The sequence below is a fragment of the Aspergillus piperis genome (genome assembly GCF_003184755.1).
Source record: "Aspergillus piperis CBS 112811 unplaced genomic scaffold BO85scaffold_43, whole genome shotgun sequence".
NCBI classification, from domain to species: domain Eukaryota; kingdom Fungi; phylum Ascomycota; class Eurotiomycetes; order Eurotiales; family Aspergillaceae; genus Aspergillus; species Aspergillus piperis.
The window spans coordinates 1-22,626 of NW_020291633.1; the positions used below are offsets into that span (position 1 = coordinate 1).

The 22,626-nt window shown below is 47.7% G+C and overlaps 9 protein-coding genes across 9 annotated transcripts; 7 read left to right on the forward strand and 2 right to left on the reverse strand.

Moving 5' to 3' along the window:
* Positions 1 to 12: 12 nt before the first annotated feature.
* Positions 13 to 685, forward strand: BO85DRAFT_385712 (P-loop containing nucleoside triphosphate hydrolase protein; the record flags this gene model as incomplete). The annotated part of the gene is made up of 2 exons (XM_025656609.1): positions 13 to 311; positions 469 to 685. Coding segments are annotated over 2 exons (516 nt in total), but the record flags the coding sequence as incomplete, so codon positions are not given.
* Positions 686 to 1,200: 515 nt separating this feature from the next.
* BO85DRAFT_433044 (arylsulfotransferase family protein) lies at positions 1,201 to 3,057 on the forward strand (the record flags this gene model as incomplete). Its single annotated transcript, XM_025658402.1, has 3 exons — positions 1,201 to 1,756; positions 1,825 to 1,890; positions 1,988 to 3,057. The coding sequence occupies 3 exons, from the start codon at positions 1,201 to 1,203 to the stop codon at positions 3,055 to 3,057; spliced, it is 1,692 nt and encodes a 563-aa protein (XP_025509600.1).
* Positions 3,058 to 4,826: 1,769 nt separating this feature from the next.
* On the forward strand, positions 4,827 to 8,141 carry BO85DRAFT_433048 (terpenoid cyclases/Protein prenyltransferase; the record flags this gene model as incomplete). The annotated part of the gene is made up of 4 exons (XM_025658403.1): positions 4,827 to 5,663; positions 5,791 to 5,911; positions 5,988 to 6,274; positions 6,338 to 8,141. The coding sequence occupies 4 exons, from the start codon at positions 4,827 to 4,829 to the stop codon at positions 7,967 to 7,969; spliced, it is 2,877 nt and encodes a 958-aa protein (XP_025509601.1). The 3' UTR covers positions 7,970 to 8,141.
* Positions 8,142 to 8,282: 141 nt separating this feature from the next.
* On the reverse strand, positions 8,283 to 10,604 carry BO85DRAFT_433051 (putative C6 transcription factor; the record flags this gene model as incomplete). The annotated part of the gene is made up of 6 exons (XM_025658404.1): positions 8,283 to 8,755; positions 8,816 to 8,907; positions 8,984 to 9,553; positions 9,612 to 10,029; positions 10,108 to 10,510; positions 10,562 to 10,604. The coding sequence occupies 6 exons, from the start codon at positions 10,602 to 10,604 to the stop codon at positions 8,425 to 8,427; spliced, it is 1,857 nt and encodes a 618-aa protein (XP_025509602.1). The 3' UTR covers positions 8,283 to 8,424.
* Positions 10,605 to 10,868: 264 nt separating this feature from the next.
* On the reverse strand, positions 10,869 to 12,397 carry BO85DRAFT_524945 (UPF0075 domain protein). The gene is made up of 3 exons (XM_025665448.1): positions 12,293 to 12,397; positions 12,153 to 12,227; positions 10,869 to 12,088 (listed from the first exon to the last, which is right to left on the reverse strand). Exons 1-3 carry the CDS (start codon positions 12,362 to 12,364, stop codon positions 10,919 to 10,921), a joined length of 1,317 nt encoding a protein of 438 aa, XP_025509603.1. The 5' UTR covers positions 12,365 to 12,397; the 3' UTR covers positions 10,869 to 10,918.
* A 509-nt stretch (positions 12,398 to 12,906) lies between these two features.
* On the forward strand, positions 12,907 to 14,861 carry BO85DRAFT_433058 (putative MFS sugar transporter; the record flags this gene model as incomplete). The annotated part of the gene is made up of 5 exons (XM_025658405.1): positions 12,907 to 13,300; positions 13,352 to 13,441; positions 13,502 to 13,911; positions 13,974 to 14,165; positions 14,226 to 14,861. The coding sequence occupies 5 exons, from the start codon at positions 12,907 to 12,909 to the stop codon at positions 14,742 to 14,744; spliced, it is 1,605 nt and encodes a 534-aa protein (XP_025509604.1). The 3' UTR covers positions 14,745 to 14,861.
* Positions 14,862 to 15,645: 784 nt separating this feature from the next.
* Positions 15,646 to 15,948, forward strand: BO85DRAFT_493704 (uncharacterized protein; the record flags this gene model as incomplete). The annotated part of the gene is made up of 1 exon (XM_025663841.1): positions 15,646 to 15,948. The coding sequence occupies one exon, from the start codon at positions 15,646 to 15,648 to the stop codon at positions 15,946 to 15,948; it is 303 nt and encodes a 100-aa protein (XP_025509605.1).
* A 748-nt stretch (positions 15,949 to 16,696) lies between these two features.
* BO85DRAFT_464549 (allantoate permease) lies at positions 16,697 to 18,783 on the forward strand (the record flags this gene model as incomplete). The annotated part of the gene is made up of 10 exons (XM_025661993.1): positions 16,697 to 16,852; positions 16,914 to 17,108; positions 17,173 to 17,267; positions 17,327 to 17,727; positions 17,784 to 17,909; positions 17,957 to 18,072; positions 18,127 to 18,213; positions 18,269 to 18,385; positions 18,448 to 18,532; positions 18,599 to 18,783. The coding sequence occupies 10 exons, from the start codon at positions 16,697 to 16,699 to the stop codon at positions 18,781 to 18,783; spliced, it is 1,563 nt and encodes a 520-aa protein (XP_025509606.1).
* Positions 18,784 to 20,174: 1,391 nt separating this feature from the next.
* Positions 20,175 to 20,859, forward strand: BO85DRAFT_443811 (glycoside hydrolase family 11 protein; the record flags this gene model as incomplete). The annotated part of the gene is made up of 2 exons (XM_025658887.1): positions 20,175 to 20,404; positions 20,454 to 20,859. The coding sequence occupies 2 exons, from the start codon at positions 20,175 to 20,177 to the stop codon at positions 20,857 to 20,859; spliced, it is 636 nt and encodes a 211-aa protein (XP_025509607.1).
* Between the last annotated feature and the right edge of the window lie 1,767 nt (positions 20,860 to 22,626).

The following is a 22,626-nucleotide window of genomic DNA, read 5'->3' on the forward strand; positions in this document are numbered from 1 at the left end:
ATTGACGGGGTCGACATCATCAATGTCTCTTCACAGGATATCCTCAAGCATCTGAGCGTCGTGCCCCAAGACCCTTGCTTTCTGCCCGGAACCATCCGGCTCAACATCGATCCTGATGAGACACTGTCGGAGTCCGCCCTGGAAGGCGTCCTCGAAGCCACCCATTTGTCTGCTATTGTTCAGAAGATGGGCGGACTGGACGCTGATATAAAGCCGGAATTATGGTCGGCCGGGCAAGGGCAGTTGCTGGCACTTGCGCGCAGTATGGCGAGGAAGAGCGTGGTTCTAATCCTTGATGAAGCCATGAGTCGGTGTGTTGCCCATATTCCTTCCCAACCCTAGATTTCTTTTTTTTTCTCTTTTTTCTTCTTTTTCTTTCTTTCTTTCTTTTATTTTTTTTTTTTTTTTCCTTGTCCTATTAGGGGCCTTCGCGGAAAAATGCTTACACAAATTAACTTCTGTCTCTAGAGTCGATCATTCTACCCAATCGCTCATGGAAGGCATCGTTGCTAGTCATTTCAACCATTGTACCGTTCTTTCAATCGTGCACCGATACGAGAACATATTCGCCTACGATAAGGTTGCGCTCTTCGAAGATGGGGCACTTAAGGAATTTGACAGGCCTGAATCATTGCTATCGAAAGAGACCAGATTCCGGGCTCTGTACACTTCGAGCCACAATTGAGACATTGAAAATTTGCTGATGTGCTCAATGAATTTGAATGTAGTGGCGGCCAAAGCCCCCTTCCAGCCGATCGATCAATATTCCTTCCCTTAGGTCTGCCTGCGAGTGTTACATAAACCAGTCATAGATAAGTGCATAGTAAAATGGGGAGTTCTACATTCTCATTAAGCTTCAGAGTCTTTCAATGCATTATTTTGTGGCGGGCACATATTAGAATGCGAAGTAGGAGTACTCTTTCTTCAATGAAGCTCCGACTTTCTTCCTCATGCTAGACCTTTCAAGTTATTCAGTTGCTGAAAGTCACACGGTATAGCATGCAGTAATATTCTCGGGGATGCGGTAAATGCAATACCAGTTGACGATCATTTTTCTTGGTATGCCGCCTAATTTTAGGGCGGATGAGGTGATTGGGTTAGCTAATTCCTGTGTGGCACTACTTAAGTTCAGTGTCACGGCCGCCCCCAATGTGTTTGGATAAGAAGCGTTCAACCATGTTGTTACCTATTATCATGCGGATGCCATGGCTATGCCTAAATTACATACTTTTTAGCCATGTGGCCATCGCCAATAATAGGTATAAATCAAGACCTGATCTCTCTCCACCCCGTCTCAATATCACCATTCCTCCAAACCATGGCCTAGAACGAGGATACATCTTCATCGCCCCGTTCAATGCCGTTTCCGAGCCGGCACATCGAGCACCACAGCAGCCTGGTGCGTATATTTTCAGCGACGATGGTGAGCTCGTCTGGTCCGGGTACACCTACTTCTCGACCTGGACAGGGAACTTCCAAGCCGCGCGGTGGAATGGCCAGGATGTTCTAGCTGCATTCGAAGGTGCGCACAATGGACTCTATGGCCATGGTCATGGTCACCATGTGCTCCTCAATCAACGGTATGAGACGATCAAAGAACTCCGCGCGGGTAACCATCTACTCTCCGATAAACATGAGTTCGAGATCTTGAACGAATCGACCGCTTTGATCCAGATCCATCACCCGGAAGTGCGAGATCTGAGCAATTACACATCCGACCGACGGCAACATTGGATTGTTAACGCAATATTTCAAGGTTAGCTCTATCTCAAGATAGTTCGTAATGTCATGTGGAACACTATAGGGGCTTATCAGATCACACAGAATTGAATATCAATGACGGCAAAGTGTTGTTCGAATGGAGAAGTCTAGATCATATTGGCCCGGAGGGTACGTTGGCCCCCACATCTTTGATTTATCACGGTGGAATCCTCCACATCAGAAAGGCAAAGATTGGTGTAGATAATAACGCCTATGCGTATCCCAGAATCTGCTCTCCCGCTTCCCAACAATCAGGCGGGGATTGGCCACAATAGCTCTACTGCCTGGGACTATTTTCACATCAATTCGGTGACCAAGGGCATCGACGGTCACTATCTTGTGTCCGCGCGTCATGCCAGCACCATTTACAAAATTAACAGCACAGATGGCAGTGTCATCTGGCGACTAGGAGGGTCGCGATCCGATTTCGCCCTGGGCCCTAACGTAGAGTTTGGCTTCCAGCATCATGCCCGATACCTTGATCAGATCGACGATAACGGCGTGACAAGGATATCGCTATTTGACAACGCCGTATATGGGTCTGAAAGTGGCGGTGGCGGTGACAAGGAGGTGCGGATTTATCCCTACTCCCGCGGCAAAATCCTCAGTTTGAATCATGATACTCGCTATGCTTCCCTTGAGTCCTCGTTTATTCCTCCTGATCTACTGCTGGTGAAATCACAAGGCTCACTGCAAGCCCTTTCCAATGGGAATGTTTTCATAAACTGGGGCTCAGAGGGAGCGATCACCGAATTTTCTTCCGATAGAGAACCTCTCTACCACGCATATCTGGACTCCCGACCGCTCAGTCGCGGCGATGTGCAGAACTACCGGGCCTTTCGGGCAAACTGGACAGGCTTTTCCAGTGAAGAGCCCGCTGTGGTAGCCTTTCAGCGACATGGGACCGATTGGGGCAGCGGTGGAACCGATATATACTTATCATGGAATGGGGATACAGAGACGGTCAAATGGCGGCTCCAGCTGCAAGTGGATTCCAGTGACGGCTTGCCGGTAGGGTGGAGCGAGGATGTTTGGAACGGAGAACTCGAGACGAATGTGACACGACGGGGATTTGAGACAGTCCATCATGTACCCTTTGCATTGCGGAGTATTCGCGCACAAGCTATCGCTGCAGATGGAACAGTTCTTGCCTCGTCTACACGAGTGCAAATACAGGCATGGGAGGTCTATCAATACCTGCTCGAGGAGGACAACATTGAAGTTGCTGATCTGAAAGTCTCATCACCTGGGTCGCGCCGGCGCCCGTTGCTGTTACAGAAAGCCGATCAGTTGTGACACACAATATGATCATCAATATAACATGCTCTCAATGTATCCATAATCAACGGAAACTTTTGTGGCTTAATGACAAGTTGTAGTAGCATAGGCAGGCTCTTCGTCACCCCCAGGCAAATATAGGGAGACGCTCCCTTTCGCTAATGCCACAACACCCTTGCCGCTTATCTCCGATAAGGTAAGGCTAGCTTTTGGTACAGCTATGAATCTTACCGCCTTCCGTATCAAGACGCTTATTCTCCTGAATTATAAGATTTCTGCCTCATCGGGAGCTGGATCAAAGTAGCAGGCGGTGAGGCTGTGAGCATGTCTGACCTTCCAAGTGTAGGCGGAGAGTGGTATTAGACGCACGGTTAATGTCCTGCTGTTCACTGCCAGCAAAGTATCGAACCATAAAAACGTTCTTACAACTTCTAAAGATGTTTGTATTGAAACTGTCGTCCATCAATATACGATCCTAATTTCAGAAATATCCCCGAGGGATATGATACTACTTCATGGACGTAGAGATCACGCAACTCACATATATATAATTGTGTGTCTCAAGAGACAGGCTAGGACCATAAGATGTTAAAGCACTAATGGGATGAAGAGGATAGCCGAGCACTATAGTCAACGGTCTATAATGTAATAGAACAAAGTATATATTCCGCTGAAAGGGTTACGTAGTCAGCTTATATGGGGAGATGATGATGATGATAGGTATCGTTGAGCACGGCCCTATTTGGCGTACCTCTGTTAGCTTAGTGTTATATCTAAGGCGGAGAAGAGCGGCAGTACCCCAACCCCTCGCTGTGAACAAAAAGTCTTTCGTAAAGGAAGATGAATAAGCAATGTGGCTTAAAACCATGAGCTCCCAAACGCTGATCACATGATATACTGATGCTATAGTGGGTGCATGTACTTATTTCTCGAGTCTACGTGTCTCAAGAAACTAGCTCACCAACTATAGCTTGTCAATTTGCCTTTGGCCTTATGCTCTGACCCCATAGAACTCTGAAGTATAATGTCTACCTCGTCGCTTTAGTATCGATCACATACTCCGCACATACCACCGACCCGTTCAGCTGCATGACCTCCCCAACTGTAGTATTGGCTACAACAGAGTTCATCCAGAGCGTATGGTTCAGCGTCGTCGTGCTTTCCGCATCCCCGTGATATTGCCGCCCATATCGTACAGGCGATGCGGGTAGTCGGCCATTTGCCACGCCCACCACAACTTGTCCAGATAGGCGTGATGCATAAAGAACAGGGGGGGTCATTGCAGCTGTCTATGGGGTCGAGCATCAATCCGGCGCCGCCGCCATGGCCGCCTCCGTGGGTTGTGTTTGAATGAATCAAGCCATTTAATTCTGCAAGTGAGCAGAACGGTTCAAAAAATATGTTAATTACCCGAAAGGTTCATTGAACATTCCAGGAAATCGGATTACCGAACTGCAACCCACTCAAATGGGTAAGAGAAATAACGCGGCGTTCTGCATCACGCGCGCATTACCCGTGCGTTAAAATACATGTATTTTCTATTTGGTTCCTTGTTTCTGACATGTATCCAATCAAATGAGGCATGATGAACATGCACTACCCTGTTTGGGAATATGGACGGAGTGACATAAACAAACATATAAGCCATGTCCAACGACCCTCGTCGCATCTTAGTCAACTCCTACAGGCGCGACCATTTGACCCAAGTATTGACATTCGGCTGCTACTATCAAAGGTCAGAAAGCTTACTGACAGAACTGATCTTTTGGGTTCCCAGTATGGTTTCCATGCCACCAAAGATACCTCAAAAGTCGGAGCAGCAGGTCCAAGTGTCCTACCAGCAAGAGGCTGCTACTCTTTTACAGTATTTGAGGAAAGACCAGCATCCTGATTATGGACTTGGTGCGGTGTCAGGTAGCATCTACGATACCGCTTGGGTGTCAATGGTAAAGAAACCGGTGACAGGTCGTGAGACGGCTTGGGCTTTCAATGAATGTTTCAAGTTTCTATCAGAAGCCCAGTGTGAGGATGGCGGATGGGATGCAGATGCGGTTCTTTTTGACCGTATTGCCTGTACACTTGCTGGCCTCCTTGCGCTCAAAAAACACCTGAACGAAGAGAAGGATCACACGGGCCGTCAAGCATTGGAAAAGAAAATATCTAGGGCTACACATTTTCTGCGTCAAGCTCTTCCTAAGTTACCAGCTGCAGTCACATATGAGCTGCCCATCGGCGCTGAACTTTGGCTACCGAAGATGTTAGAGCTTATTGAGGAAGAAAGCATCCATCTCGACAATGGATCTGTGCTCGCTTGGATTTTGCCAGCTAGGGACAAAAGGATTTCCCGATTTCCGATCGAAAGTCTCTATGACAAGGGATTTACTTCCGTTGCACACTCCCTAGAAGGGCTTATTGGGTACGCAGACTTTAACCAGGTCTCTACGTTCAAATCATGTGGCAGCATGATGGGCTCTCCGTCCGCAACTGCCGCGTATCTCATTTACAGCGAGAATTGGGATGCAGATGCAGAGGCATATATCCGCCGCGCGCTCAATTCTCCGTATGCGGGTCAAAATGGCGGCGTGCCTTCAACATATCCGACGACTGCCTTTGAATCCTCATGGGTTCGTAAGATCCTTCCTCTCTCATTTCTCTGTTATCAGTCAATATTCACATTCCTTGCTTCTTCAGCTGTTCTTCATGGCGAACTACTGACTTGTTGACTACTGATGTCGGTTTTTGCGCGAGCAGATAGCCGTCACTCTTCTGAAAAGCATGGTCCCTCTTGGCAAGGAAACAGAGCCATTGGTGAAGAACATTGGGCTTCAACTAAAAAATATGCTTAAAGCACAGAATGGTTTAGTAGGATTTGGTGAGTAATATCATGTCTATGTTCCGGGCAGATAGACGACAGACAATAGAATGACGCTGACTGGGAATTCTTCTAGCACCGGGAATGTGCGTGGACGCCGATGATACCGCGAAAGCATTATTGCTCCTGAGACTGTTGGGATTACCAGCATGTCCAGATTCTCTGATCAGCACATTCGAATCACACGATCATTTTCTGACCTTTGGAATCGAGCGAAATCCAAGCGTCAGCACTAACGCTCATGTCCTAATGGCCCTCCTTCACATGGAAAACAATAGCACATACATTTCCCAGATAGAGAAGTGTGTTCGGTTCTTGTGTCATGCGTGGTGGGAGTCGGATGGCTTTCTTCAAGATAAATGGGTAAGAAATTGCTCAACCACCAGATGTTGGGCTCGAGAGAGCAGATGTTAACACTCTTCATAGAACATATCTCCCTACTATCCCGTTATGTTGATTTGTGAAGGAATAGTGGACTATATGAACAAATGGGACAGCGGCGATTTTGCTACGTCCAGCAGCACTGGCCTTGATGCCCGAGTGCCGCTGGTTGTTCACCAAGCGTTGACTAAGCTCCTCCAAACCCAGAATGCTGACGGATCCTGGGGACCGCGATCCAGCCTTGAAGAGACGTCGTATGCAACATTGGCCATAAAGAGACTCCTGACACTACCTTTCAGAGGCGAGCTGCGAGATGTATCCTTAACTGCTATTGAACAAGCAGAGTTGTACCTACGATACACATACAGTCGTGGTTACATTTCAATCAGAGAACGGCTCTGGATTGACAAAACCCTTTACAGCATTGAAACAGTTTCAAGGTCTTATATCATCTCCGCGACGCTAGCGCCGACGCCCAATATCCAAGCCAGTGAGACATTGCGCGGTCTGTTCAACACCCCAAGATCTGTCATCCAGAAGCAAGGAAACTTTCTGCGGAGCCTCCCGTCATTTTCCCACATCCCGAGTTGGGTACTCGAGGCTTCCGTACGCGAGGGCTACATGATAATCGATGAACTACGTAAAATTGACTTCTTTTCACAACGGGCCAAACTCAGCGAAGAATACCTCCTCTACTGTGCGTCTTGTTTCGTGGCGAGCAACTACAAAGGTTCATACTTCCTGAGTACAGGCTATCTCTTGATGGTACTTCGGATCACAGTAGCGACATACCAGCTTGACACGTTCGTGGACCACCAGGTGATTAACTTCTCGTCGCTAGAGCTAGATGAATTAGAGGATTTCATACAGAAGAAATTGCATACCGGGAGGTGTTTGTCCACTGGACCTGATGCAACCCATGAACTTAATGAGTGCAATGGAGAACCACACGCAAGAGTAAAGGAGGCAAAAGCAATGTTCCTGTGCTTTATGAACTTTGTGCTCACCGATACCACTGACCCCGTGAGCACTTACAATAAATGGAGCCTGCGCAGTGAGCTGAGGTCTGCCTTACTCGCCCAGATTGGTCATATTAGAAGTTCCAAGGGTCTAGTACATGAGGGGGTAGACCTCCTCCATGACCAAACCGGAAAGACAACCTTCTTTTCATGGCTACGCGGGCCTGCCTCAGACAATGTACTCTACCCTGTCATCCTCAAATACATGGTTTCCCACATGGCATTGAGTCAAGTGCAGCAAGACGATGATGTGTTCCGCACCCCAGAAGAACAATACATCGTTGAGGATTTCTGCAGGCATGCTGCTGCTGAGGTCCGGCTCTGGAATGACTATGGCAGCATTGAGAGAGATAAAGCTGAGGGCGTATTAAATTCAATCGATGTTTTGAACTTATCATCGCCACGCCATTCAGCTAACGGGATCACGGGTGACACATTAAACAGGCATTGCAAGGTCGAATCTCTCAAGCAGATAGCACAGTACGAAAGCAGACATGTTCGACTTTGTTTGGAGCAACTGGAAACGCTGTTGCAGAAAAATGATGCACAACGAGCGTCCTATATAATGTCACGGCTCCACATGCATGCGACAGTGGCTCAAGTGTGGGCAGAGATGTACTCCCTACGCCGGTTCAGTGCTGCGAGTCTCCAGTCTTGATACAACATATAGGGACTACGGGAAGTGGCACGGTAACCCCACATCAGCCAGGATCGGGTCGAGGTGGAAGCGCTTGGATTTTGACTATCAGGACTATAAGTTGAATTTGAATTTAAGGCATAGAGTTGTACAACTAACAGCACCTGAAATTGATCATGATGGCAAACTTATCCTACGTTTTATGATTCAACGAGCAGCCATGAGCGTGAAACATCAGCTGCTCCTGAATCAGACTCAAGTATCCATTTAAAAGAGACACTTTCGACCATCAGGGATAGATTAGCATACATGATATGTTTCCAGTTTCAACCTTCGAATAGTTACATCCAAATCTAGATACTTTGTTTGACAGGGCTCTCACCATGGTAGCCCAGGGGAATCGAGCTTGTCGACACGCCATACACCATAAGATCGTGCTAGGTGTGGATAAGGAGAATGAGTCAACAAATAACCATCTAGTCTTCTGTCTTCCTTAACGCCATAGGAAACATCCCTTCTAATAAGCCAGCACCGGATGACCAGGGCCAATCATCCAGCAAGTCTGAAGGCAGTTCGAAATAAGCTAGTGGGTCATCAAAGTCTACAGGCTGACCTGAGGTAGGTCTCATGTAGCCTTCGAAGTGTTGTGATTGATCAATTCCTGGCTGCTCAGAGCGTATATTGGCATGCCGAGTCGTATCCATGTAATCATCTATCCGCTTGACCTGTGATTTGAGCCGTTCACTGGCGCCAGTGGAGCGGGTGAGTCCGGACTCCATTTGAGACAAAAGTGCTGCCATGTCTAATCTTCTTTTTAATCAGCACAGTTGTACATGGATCTGTCACACGATTCTATTAGGCGCTTACAGAAGTTTGCGAACTCTTTGGTAAGACACCTCGGAGAGGCTTCCTTCCATGACAGATCCAAGAATGAACCCAATCCCCCCCAAATGGTAGAGCTTCAATAGTTAGTGCTCGTCTATCTACAGTGATGGAAGGGGAAAAGTATGATAGTATGCCATGGGACTAACGTACCAGTGGGGAACTGATTGCTTTGAGATACTCAATTGGCACTGTGCTAAAGACGCTGAGCACGTTCCCCGCAACCTCGCATTTCTCCTCCACACCTTGATCTTCACTCGAAGAAAGGACCATGCTGAGAAGCTGGAGCGTTGCTTGGATGTTGGCAGATTGGAATCCAACAATATCATGCTCAGGATCACCGGTAGCAGGCTTGGTTAATTGAAGCTGCGACGGTAACGCCGAGAACAGGGAATGTACATGCTCCATAATCAAGGGGCCCGGGACAGGGGTCGGACGAAATAACGACCAGGGGCTCTCATTCGCGGTGCGTTGCATTTGCCGCTGGCCGTCAATAGCATGCTCCAGTATTCGATAGAGATCAGTGGTAAAATTCCACCCACGCATCCACACCGATGGTTCATGTGTGGTACAGTCCGCCGATATCGGTGCTTCTATTGCGGAATCAAGCACATCGTCATTCACTTCGCTGGGGTAGCGTACATTTGACTGAACTTCTCTGAAACGAATTATGCCTCCCAATACGGTCGCTGAAAACACATCTAGCGTATACATCGACCAAAACTACATCCTGCATTAGTTTGTCACTGGAAAAAGGTATCGCACAGGCACGGGGGCGTACCAGCCTCCGTCGAACTTCCACGTCCACAACGCTCAAGTCTCTCGGCCACAACTTCTCATCATGTAACCCTTCCATGATACTTAATGTATGATACATCCCTAAATATTGATGCATATCGCGCATCTGACCATTCTGAATGGCGGCAATGCTGAGAATCGCACATGCTCTCATGTATTCGACGCCTCTTGCTGCAGCCAGGTCCCGAGGGATAGACTCCTTAGCTGCAGCCCAGAAGACCTCTGGTGGCGGATGTGACAGCCGTGATCGTGATCTCTGATTCGAATATAAACCGCCATCCCTGGCGCGTGCGGAGGCTAAGGCACACATTGCCATTGTTGAGGCGAACAACCCTTGGTCCTTAAGATGTTTTTCATCCCGGAGGACTCTCAAAAACGATGGTGGATGGAATAGAGGAAATCTGCGTGGTATAAGGCGGTTAGTCCCAAAACATGTATCTTACAATCTACCCTCGCGAGACATGGAATGAGAGAAGTACATCGGATAAACAATCTCAAAATACACCTGGGCGAGTTCCTGCACCACAGAATGACAGGCGATTGCAAGCGCCTTCCAGGGAGTCAACGGTGAGTCGGAGGTATAGTGCGGATCTGCGATTGCCCAGTGATTATTATTGACAGGTGTCGATAATTGAGCAGTCACGCAAACTTGAGGATCATCTTCCGAATGGGTAGGTCGAGGGGAGATAGTAGTAGCGGCAACATCGCCACCCGGTTGGCATGCAGGCTCCAGTTCCCCTTGGCGGGCTCCTCTACGACCACCCCTTTTCCGTAACGGCCGCTCATATGTACAGGGGATATCGAAATCCACACAGTTTTGACAGGGTTCGAGTGGGCCTCTGGTCTTCGTGCATTTGATGCTACGTCGATGGCAAAGGTCACCTGGGTGCTATTAGAGCCGGGGCCTAAGGGGACAACGAGGGTGTAACATACAGGCCCTTGAAATACGTTGGACTTTTCGGGGACGCTGGGGCATTTGGACTACTTTCACACGTCGGAGACCGGGGGCGGAGGAGGTTGTCTCCTGATCCGATGCGGTAGTATGGATATATATCTACACCGTCCACCTTCAGACTTGCTGAATCCAGCCGAAAGTTGCCGAAGGCCGCAATGTGATTATGTCATGTGGGTTCCCGGCGCCCCACACAATTAAAGTTTGAGCCAGCCAGAAGAGGATTCACACCTACTAAACACTCTTTAAATTCCTTCACGAATGTTACTATGTATGTCCAGAAAGGGTGCGCATAAGTTTCATTCTAATGATCTTCTTTTATTATATTACTAAATGTATCACCATTTGTTGTTGAACTCCTTCCCGTTCACATAGTTCACCAGCTCCGATACTGCAGGCAGGTGGTGCCTATCCCCTCCGAATTGCATACCTTGCTGCAACACCCTACGATAGTTCTTGCCTGGTGATACCTTTCCCAAGACGTATGGCTGCCGAGTCTCAACCCGAGTGGGCACAGGAATAGAACGGCCCACTACTGCTTCCATGCCCTGCCATGCGAAGGTGATAGCTTCCTTGGCAGAAGCCGGGATACCTGCTTGGTCCAGCATCAGAATCTTCGTGCTAGGGTAATGTGCTTGTATGTATTGCGTAATGTTTGGATTATAAGCACCACCGCCGCACATGAAAATTTCGTCGATTGGGAGGTCCTTGGGGGCATAGCGGCGGTAATGGTCGACGATGGCCTGAGCGGTGATCCGAGTGACGGTAGCAACGACATCATCCGGACTAAGACCTTTGGATTCCGCCTTGCGAATGAGATCAAAAGCTAAAGTATCTCGGAACACCTCGCGGCCCGTGGTTTTCGGTGGATCCAACTGGAAGTAAGGGTGAGTTTGAAGAAACTCATCTACCAGATCCTGGTCCACCGTGCCGCGAGCGCCCATCTCGCCGTCCTTGTCATACTCCTGCTGGCCGTTGGTGTAGTGTCGGACAACGGCATCAATAAAGACGTTCCCTGGGCCTGTATCGAAATCGTAGCAGGCATCAGTGCCTCCGAGGGAATCGGGCGGGATGAAACAGACGTTAGCAATCCCGCCAATGTTTTGGCAAGCGCGCAACTTTGTCGGATGGTGCAGGAGCAAGGCATCAAAGAAAGCAATCAGTGGTGCGCCTTGGCGACCCGCTGCTTGGTCGCTAACCCGGAAGTCGGTCACAGTCGTGATTCCCGTGCGAGAGGCAATAAATGAGCCCTCAGCCATGGTGAGAGCACTGCGTACCTCTCCCTCCTCAGGCATAGAGAGAAGCCAGATGGTTTGACCGTGGGAACCAATAACGTCGATGGACGAGATATCAACATCATACTGTCCGCAGAACTCCTTGACAGCGGCGGCAAATGTCTCACCGAGAATGACATTCACTTCGGATAGCTCGGACGGAGATGTTTTGTTGTGCAGGATGATGTTCATGACTCGTTTCTTGATTGTTTGTTCTAACGGGATTTCACCATACTATTGGAAAGACATGTCTGCGTTAGACTGAACGGGATTGGCGCCACATGTGACAATAGCATACCTTGAGAAGCTCGAACCTCATGGGTGAATCTGGCGTTTCCTGTTGAAAACGACAGAGAGCACAGTCGATCCCATCCTAGCGTTACATAGATAAGCTTTCAAGGCCCCCTAAATCCTCGCTTGTCCAGCTCGTCTGCTTACCATCGAAGTGCCACTATTGAGTCCCAGGACGGTTAGGTCCAGGGAGCGGGATACAGAAGCGCTAGGGTCCATATTGAAAGGCAGAGGAAACTCGGAGCAACTGGCTGTCCAATTGAGAAACCGAGGAGGGGGGGATGTTGCGGGGAATAAATAACATGCGTCGCTGCCGTACTTCTTCAATACCCCGGCCGCATTGGTGCCTGAATGCCTCATGGTACGGGGGACGACGGTTGTAGTTGTTGACCGCCTAATCGCCAGAACTCTTAAATGGCTAAATACTTAAACGCTTAAACGCTTAAACTGCTAAACGGCGCCACTCACAAACCCTGGCTCGAACGTGTGATACTCTTGCGGGGCCCCTCAAAAGGTTCTCTCCACAACAGTTTTGGTTGCCCCAAGGCTTCGGTTCTCGCTAGGTTATTTCGGGCGAATCCGGCATGTCATTTGTCAGGTTGGTGAAGCAAGGGATAAGCGTCTCAAGATCCGGTCATGACATAGGCCGCGTTATAAATAGTCCAACCACTACCGGTTGTGCAACTGTTCGCGCTAAGGATTTGAAACTACAGCTGATAAACTCATAGTCTCATTCAGTGCGTTTCAGCAAGGCCTAGAATATGGGGTATACAACCTTTTGGAGGCGGTTATCCCCACGCCAACTCAATGTTGGGATTCAGGCTCTTTCTCTCGTTTGCATATTCTTCGAGGGATATGATCAAGGTGTCATGGGAGGTGTCAACAGCTCTCCCAGATACGTTACAGAGGTTGGAATTGGCGAACCGGATGGCACAGTAACCGACACTACCCACCAGGGAGGCATCGTCAGCATCTACTACCTTGGATGCATTTTCGGTTGTTTCGGAGGTGGCTGGCTGGCTGATCGCTTAGGCCGTATCAATGGCCTGCTGGCCGGTTCGTTGCTTGCACTTGTGGGAGGTGCTTTGCAAGCTGCGGCTCAGAGTTCAGATTTCATGCTCGTCGCCAGGGTGGTGACAGGAGTTGGCACTGGTGGTATGCCCACCTTCCGTACTAAGACCTCCTGAGAGAAGCTGATCTGGCTAGCATTGACTGGCATAGCACCAGTACTGGTGTCAGAGACATCAACAGCTGATCACCGCGGTGCCTTCCTAGGATATGTTTTCATTGCAAACTGTAGGTGTTGGACGTTCGCTGAATCCGCCCCAGAATATATACTGACAGATTATGTTGAAGATCTAGGAATATCCGTCGCATACTGGCTGTCATTTGGTCTTGCTTTCATCAATAACGGCTATTCGGATATTCGCTGGCGCTTTTTGTTGGCGTTTCAGTGCGTTCCAGCACTCATACTACTCTTGTTCATCAAGATGCTTCCGGATAGTCCGCGGTTCCTGGCATCTGTCGGCCGTTATGACGAAGCTCAGCAGGTCCTCAACAAGATCCGTTGTCATAAATGCAGCCAATCAGAAATTGACCTTGAATACAAGGAAATAATTGCGACAGTGCAAGAGGGCAAACCAAGCTCGCCCCTTCAGTTCGCAAAAATATTGATTGGAAAAGGAGGAAACCCCGGCTCCAATCTGGGGCGACGAGCCTGGCTGTGTATATGGCTCCAGATCATGGGCTCTTGGACTGGAATTACGGTAAGCCGTTCAAAGTATGAAGTCGCAGAGATAGGCTGGCTGATACACTGTCACGTCAACAGGCTGTTACGGCATACTCTCCTGTTCTGCTTGGGCAAGCGGGTTACAGCGAGCTGACTCAAAACGGCCTTGCTGGAGGATTGAATACGATCGGTATCCTAGGCACTCTTATCAGTACGCAGATCGTAGATCGCATCGGAAGGCGAAAATGTTTAATGCTTGGGTCTCTTGTCTTATTCGTCGTTGAGCTGGTGGTAAGTACCAGACCCTCGTATGACTTCTTTGGCTCCGGTTCTAAGATGTTTCCTCTCCAGGCGGGATCTGTTTATGAGGCGTCCCTTCATCAGCCAGAGAAAGCCAGTCAGTTTGCACCTGCTGCTGTTGCGATGTTGTTCCTGTTCAACTTGGGATATGCCGCGACCTGGGGAACCGTCGCTTTCTTGATACCCACCGAGATATTTCCCTCCGACCTCCGGGCTCAAGGTAATGGCTTTGGTATTACCGGCTGGGCTATTGGTGTTGGAATGACCACACTAGTTAATCCGATCATGTTTGCAAGTATCGGGAGCCGCAGCTACTTCCTTCTTGCTGGATTGAACCTTTTGTGGGTTCCGACTATTTTCCTGTTCTACCCAGAAACCCGCAATCGGTCTCTAGAGTCCATTGACTACCTGTTCTCGACCTCAAGTCCATTTTATTGGGATATGGAGAGGGCATTTCAGTCGTGCATGGATGGGAAGGTAGAGAAGCATATCGATGAGCAGGCCGTAAAAGTTGCGGGCCAGGATGAAGCCCAACAGGAATTTCACGAAACCATTCAGCAGAGAGTGTAAAGTAAGGGGACCTGGTGACGTGTGAAAGAATTGCCAGATGATGTTCTCGGAAGAGCTTCCTTCACAGCAATTCAGCGGTATGGATAATATATATGGAGAATAAAAACAACATTCAAGTAACCGTATTTTGCGACCCGTACATAGCGCCGTGGCTGGAGATGGACGGCCTTCGCATGGTATTCGGGACGCAGAAATGACTGCTTTGCTTTATGCTTTGCAATAACACGAGCCTTTCAACTGGTAATATCTGGGACGGCTTGCAGATTTTCCCATTTCTATTGAGATTTTAACCGTGGAATAAATAGTGTGGCGCTCACGCAGTAGTTTGGGAATGTACTAACATCGTAAATTTGGAGTTCAAGTCAGTCCTCATCGGCTACACGTAACTCTCTGATACTTGGTGCCGAGGGTGGTGTTAAGCGTCATACTCAAAGCTATCAATAAACGGTGACTGCCATATCACGGATAATGATGTTCCTGCCGTGGATGCTTGGAGGCCTGGCTGTAAGGAGTCATCAAACGGGTATTATAATTTTCAGGTCCCAACATGGAGGTACTTGACTACCCTTTTTTATATGCAGCCAACAACATTCGATTACCTAATATCCTGGATATGAATTTTATAATGACGAATTCTTAAGGAAACAGAAGACCATGCACATGAGCAAGGCTGGAATGGCTCTCTGTGTCTCCCAAGGCAGCTTTATTCTCGCCTCACAATGTTATGAGGGTGATCAGCAGCAAGTTGTGAGAATGACCAGCATCGAGATAGTGATAGCACCGGACAGTCCTACCAGATTTATTGATTATGTATTCACCCTATATCGGAAGCCTTCTAATTGCGGACTAACTGTATTCCAGCCCATGAAGGACCGTCCTTTTCTCCCTCTGTCTACTCACAATGAGTCACGCATTTGTCGCACTTCAACTTCGTGTTAGGAGCTTTTATCTACCGCCTCGCATGGTACTAGCTGCGGGACTGTTGGGTTACGGATTAAATACGCGTGAGGAAGAGCCCGCCCAGTGCGTCATAGCCTTCCCTCTAGTGGACGTGGACGAGACGATTACTTTTGATCGGTTCCGTTTCCGTGCCTGTTCTGACCTGGATACCTGTGCCCGCGTTCTGTGGACCAATAACACACATGCAAAAGCCCCCACCATAGATCTGCGCTTGACACCTCAGCTTAAGCAGCCTCAGCATTAATGTGCATGGAACTCCCAGTGACGCGGATTACATGTGGTTCTAGCAACATGCTGCTCTCATGCAACAAAGCAGGAGTCCTCGTCCGCCTGCGATGTTGGAGCTATGGAGGGGCGCTGTACGAGAGCACAGGGATCAGGGTCGTGGATAAGTGTCTCTAAGAAGGGTCTGTTGCTGTTGGGACAATTTGTGACTTCGTGAATATATTCCTATCATCGCAAATGCTTTTGAAGAGGGGCAAATATTGTAGTGCATAGGTCAAAGGGAAATATGAATGCCACCAGGAGCTCATAATCGTTGTATATTGTATAATAGGCAAATGCAAGTATCGTCAGAAACTCCAGGAGGAGAAGAAGCATTTTGAATCGATGCGAGGCATTTATGCGCGGCAAGTCTAAAATCCCAGGCAACTTGGACTGAATCCATGACTCTGTCGGGCCTTGGCTGCAGGCTTGCGGAAGAGGTAATTGCTGGAGACTATTGCGCCATAACACTACCATCCCATCCTCTTTCGTCCATGATAACGATTGAAAACTGATTACTCAGCCAGCAACCCGTCAGGTGTTTATACCTTGTGGGTCATACTAACTCGATCACTGGCGGGAAATAACAGTTAGCGCAGAATATACCTACTAAGAAGTGAGGTGATCATAGCGGCAGATGGGATCATACTTGCGTGCTAGTATTTCAATGCGAATATTTAGATGCCAATATGCCTCGTACTTACAAGATAGAAGAAAGTGCATCCACGATGACAAGGGATACTGAGGCCAATTCCTCGCAAGAGCATAATATAGTCAGGCCTCTCAAGTCATGGAAAGGCTACATTTGGGACACATGGGAACTACCCAGCGACCAGCGTTGGCTATTGTTTAAGCTTGACGCGTTTGTGCTAACATTTGCATCTGTGTGCCATCTCACCTTACCCCAGGGGTGTAAATATATTTGGCTGACAACTACAACTACAGATTGGTTATTTTCTCAAAAACCTGGACCTTCAAAATGTCACAAATGCATACCTTAGTGGCATGGAGGAGGATCTGGAGATGTTTGGCAACCAACTGGTGACAAGTACCTCTATTTTCACAGTCGGCTATGTTATTGGTCAGATCCCCGCGAACTTACTGTTGACTCGCATTTCGCCTCGCTGGGTGATTCCGTCGGTAAGTAGTCCATCCCCGTGTAAATCTCGATCGCAGCCTTCAGTGGACACTAATAGTTGCGCAGCTCGAGATTGGTTGGGGAATTGCAACTATGTGCATGTCAAGTGTAAAGTCATACAAAGCTCTCTATGCGCTTCGATTCCTGGTAGGCCTTTTTGAGTACGTTAGAAACTTCTCATATGACCTTTCTACTCGCAGCAATCTAATCTCGGAAATAGATCTGGGTTTTACCCCGGCATTCATTATCTTCTCGGATCATGGTACACACCACAAGAGATTGGAAAGCGCGCAATGATATTCTGGCTTGCCGGCCATATTGGGAATTTATTCAGTGGTTTTCTTCAAGCAGCTGCTTACACAAACTTGAACGGTGTGGATGGCCGGGCTGGCTGGCGATGGCTGTTCATCATTGATGGCATCATCACGCTACCGCTCGCCCTGGCCGGCTATCTCTTCTTCCCTAATCTTCCACAGAGCGGCAAGAAGACTTGGTGGATAACTAACGAGGAACATATTCTCTCTGTCAATCGAATGCAGGCGATTGGGCGTGCTGGAAAGGAGCCTTGGAGTATGGCTAAGTTGAAAAGAATTTTGTACAGCTGGCACACATATCTACTCCGTACGCGATCCCCTGTCACGGTCGACTTTGGTCCTTTATCTAATCAACCGACCCAGCCATGATATACATTCTGTGGAACAATGGATACCCACAGGTTGGTATGGGTTACTGGCTGAAAAGCTTCAATGCAGACCCCCCTCCTGTCCCGGGCAAGTCATACACGGTGGCTGACATTAACAACTGTGAGTCTATTCAAAGCGATATGCCAAGCGAATCTAATGTCATCAAGTACCATTGGTCACGACTGGTATCTCTATCTTCGTGTGCTTTATTTGGGGTCTGCTCTCGGATGGTCCCTGTCGGGGATCACGCTGGCCCTTTATCCATATCGGTGCCGTTATCACGGTATGTACTTTCGATCCGTATGCCCAGGTTGATTCAGCGATAACATTTGTCAAGCTCGTTATGTGTGTTCTACTGCGCCAGATGCCTCTCTATACTAACATCCCTGGGCGCATGGCCGTATATTGGCTCAGTAATATTGGAGTATGCCAAAGTCCTAACACATCAGACGTGATTTTCAGCTAACACTTAGTTTCAGGTTGGTGCTGGTCCACTCATCTTGAGCTGGGTTAACGAAATCTGCTCAGCTGACACGGAGAAAAGAGCTTTGATTGTCGCCATGGCTAATGATCTTGCCTATGTTGTTCAGGCAGTGGTAAGCTTTCTTCCACCTGACAATCATATCTACGAAAGCTTCTCACGTTTTACTCTGCACAGGCACCAAACTTTGTGTGGAAAACCACGGATTTTCCAGCAGCCAAGAAAGGCTATCTTTGGTCCATCATATTGCAGATCTTACTCAGTGAGTGTGGTGCATTGCAGTATTATTTGAAAATAGCGGAAGATGGCAACTAATTCAACTCTCCAGTGGTCGTTACTGGAACAGTTCAATTCCTGCTTTGGTGGGATAGGAAGAGGGAAACTCAAAGCCACGAGGCGGTAGAGCCGATTGCGGATTCTGATGCAGACTCAGGTCCGGCAAGCTCTAAATATGGCTCAGTGGATGCGAAGAAAACTCCCCAAACCCAAATCACACCCGTAAACTCGATGTAGTGAAATTTAGAGGATATTTAACCACCAGAAATTCTGTTGAGGCGTGTTTTTTTCACAGCAAAAACTTATACAAACTAACAAAGAGATACTTATTAGTTCAAAAATATCCTTAGTATATTTCATTAGAAGTTCAGTTTATTCTTAGCACAGCTCAACATGATTAAGATGGAAAATAATTGTTCTGTGTTTAGTGCTAGACCACACCGAATTTATTTCAAACAACGCTGAGCTGTAAGACCGCCTTGCTGTCTTGGTGAAAAGTCATCTATCAGGCGATGAATTCATCCCGGTCGGTGTCCAGTCCCAGGCGGTGAACTTACAGTAGCAAGCTGTAAACTTACCTCAGGTACACTGTCAGAAGCAGATAATCTCATTATTGATGAGACTTTCACGTTCTCCTGAGCCATGAAAGGAGTACCTTTTTTTTTGAAGAACAGCTCCACATCTTAGTTACTGATACCTCATCACAAGTCGCCAGGAAATGCCAGTAACGTCTGCAGGCCTGTACTATTTACCAAGAAGGCCAGGTCACTGGTGGATATACAACTTTGTTATAGGTTGCGGGAGTCACTGATGGGTTCCCACTCCCCAGTCAATTCCTACTGGGTAGTAGGCTCCTTGAGTTGGGTAAAGTTTGCCAAGGGTTTAGGCCCAATCTTGTATATGCTTGGCTAGGCAGGACCTCGGTAAACTGATGGCTCCTGCATTTTGACCTGAGTATTTCCAGCTATAAGCGAGATTTGCAATACTCTGCCTTCATCACCTACAGAAAGAACTCCTCGGCCAACTCCCGGTGGCCTTTGAGCTCCAAAGTACCTTCGCGATCTTTTGGCCAGTGTTTCTCGCAGCGTTAACTGAGCCTAAGGCTTGCTACAAGAAATAAAGAAACATAACCCTGCACTACATACGTCTTGTATGAGCGAGGAACTGTGTTCATTCAGTAGATCAGTGGGTACATAATCATGAACATGACTTTTGAGTAAGAAAACCTTCTGCAGGGAACCGGTGAAGAATCCCCACTTCCCCGCCTCCCCCAAATGCAGCCCTTTTATCCGTCTGCCGTCCATTTAGCCAAATGTAGTCCATTTAGCCAAGTGCGGTCCATTTAGCCAAGACCAGTGGCTAGATTGGTGGCTACACAGGAAACGCATGACTGAGACACAACTATAGAACTGTCTCTGGAAATAGGCTCGAGGTTGTTCAAGCGTTTAAGGTGATGCGGCAAAATGCATATGACTGAGCTGCTTCATCTTGCAGGGGGAAGGGATAAATAGTCTTTTTCGCAGAATATAAATAGAGGTAGAGCGGGCTCGCAGCAATATTGACCAGCACAGTGCTTCTCTTCCAGTTGCATAAATCCATTCACCAGCATTTAGCTTTCTTCAATCATCATGAAGGTCACTGCGGCTTTTGCAGGTCTTTTGGTCACGGCATTCGCCGCTCCTGTCCCGGAACCTGTTCTGGTGTCGCGAAGTGCTGGTATTAACTACGTGCAAAACTACAACGGCAACCTTGGTGATTTCACCTATGACGAGAGTGCCGGAACATTTTCCATGTACTGGGAAGATGGAGTGAGCTCCGACTTTGTCGTTGGTCTGGGCTGGACCACTGGTTCTTCTAAGTGAGTGACTGCATTCTTTAACCAAAGTCTAGGATCTAACGTTTTTTAGCGCTATCACCTACTCTGCCGAATACAGTGCTTCTGGCTCCTCTTCCTACCTCGCTGTGTACGGCTGGGTCAACTATCCTCAGGCTGAATACTACATCGTCGAGGATTACGGTGATTACAACCCTTGCAGCTCGGCCACAAGCCTTGGTACCGTGTACTCTGATGGAAGCACCTACCAAGTCTGCACCGACACTCGAACAAACGAACCGTCCATCACGGGAACAAGCACGTTCACGCAGTACTTCTCCGTTCGGGAGAGCACGCGCACATCTGGAACGGTGACTGTTGCCAACCATTTCAACTTCTGGGCGCAGCATGGGTTCGGCAATAGCGACTTCAATTATCAGGTCATGGCAGTGGAAGCATGGAGCGGTGCTGGCAGCGCCAGTGTCACGATCTCCTCTTAGGAGATAAGTGCCTTGGTAGTCGGAAGATGTCAACGCGGAACTTTGTTCTCAGCTGGTGTGATGATCGGATCCGGCCTCTGGTGGTTACATTGAGGCTGTATAAGTTGTTGTGGGGCCGAGCTGTCAGCGGCTGCGTTTCCAACTTGCACAGATAATCAACTTTCGTTTTCCATCTCTTGCGTTTCCTCGCTGTTTATCCTATCCATAGATAATATTTTGCCCAATACATATTATCTATATACAACTTGTTCGGTCGCAGTAGTCACTCCGAGCAAGGCATTAGGAAATTGGGATATGCGGGGTGCTGCGTACGCTCTAACGTAGGGCATTTAAAGGATATTTAACCTCCAGATATTCTATACTAACAGACTTCTAATGACTGCGGATAATATAGACGGCGAGAATTTCTACAGTTCGACGCAGTTCAATGCAATCAGAGGGGAAATAACTAATCAGAGTGCAATCAGTTAGAGAAGGACAATATGGCAGTCTTAGTGTGAACTTACATACGATATGGACACTAGAAAAAAGGAAGGAGGTCCGTCTATATATAGTGCCGGTACGTTAACTGGGTAGGGTGACCTTTTGAAGCGACTCAACATAATATATGCCAAAATCATGCCCCCTTTGCAGGAAACTTAGATTTTCATTCCTTGCTTTGAAGCCACAATTATCACGAAACTCATTAATGATTTATCTTCCTGTAACGGAAACAAAAATTTCGGGATTGGAATAGCCTTTTGCCCGACATCAGTATTTTTTTGCGACGGTCAATCTGGGAGTATCCGATGTCCTTTCACGTTTCTCAACAAAACTCTGTCGCACCGGGTAACCCACGGATAGTACTGTATCCAGACTCAGTTTTTCTAATAACAGGTCACTGTGCAATTTGCGGGAAAATTCCTATGTATATTACTCTCTCGTTGCATCTCAAATATTGTGGCTTTTTGAGACCCACACTATGTCTTGCACCTATTGTACCATCCTTGCTTGAGGCCAATTGGTGCACCTGTACCCGGTTAATGATATAATGATGAAGCTGCAGCTGGTTACCAATGGGAATGACATACCATGTACATAAACTCGCACGGTCACAGAGGAGCTGTCAATAGTACTGAAATCTAGACATAGTAGTATCATATTCTTGTCATGTAATCGCTCTATATAAACTGTACTGCTTCTTAATAGTATCACATATGCAATGCTTCACCCCCAGTGGGTTAGGATTCCCCCGCCCCCAATGGTACATAGCATCAAGGCGCTTAAGAAGCCTCCGTATGTGGGAAGTCATTAGCCTTGATGCTTCTACGTCAAAACCTTATCTAGAAACACAACCTGTATATAGGTGTCACCGGTATTTTGATATAAGGGTCTAGTCTACATGTTATGAAGAAGCAGCTTAAGGATCACCGCGAGTTTAATGCAACAATATACCTCTCGTACTAACAGAGACCAGTTCCATCTCTCGCGCTGCTATGACATATATCATGATAGTGTGCCTCAGGATTATGAGAAACCACAGGATTCAATCAGAAACATAATCTCAGCACCAATAGTGTGTCAGAATAAAGACTGCCTAGAGCTGCAGAGAACTATAATATGGTCTTGGATCTTATAAACAAGGACCAAAGACCACATGGTCTTCAGGACCAGGACTAGACCATTCCTAGGCCTATGCCACGCAAAGTATTAGTAGTCTTTAATAATTATATAAGCGACAGATTATTCAAAATAATTATACTTCTTGTAGGGCTCCAACATACTAAC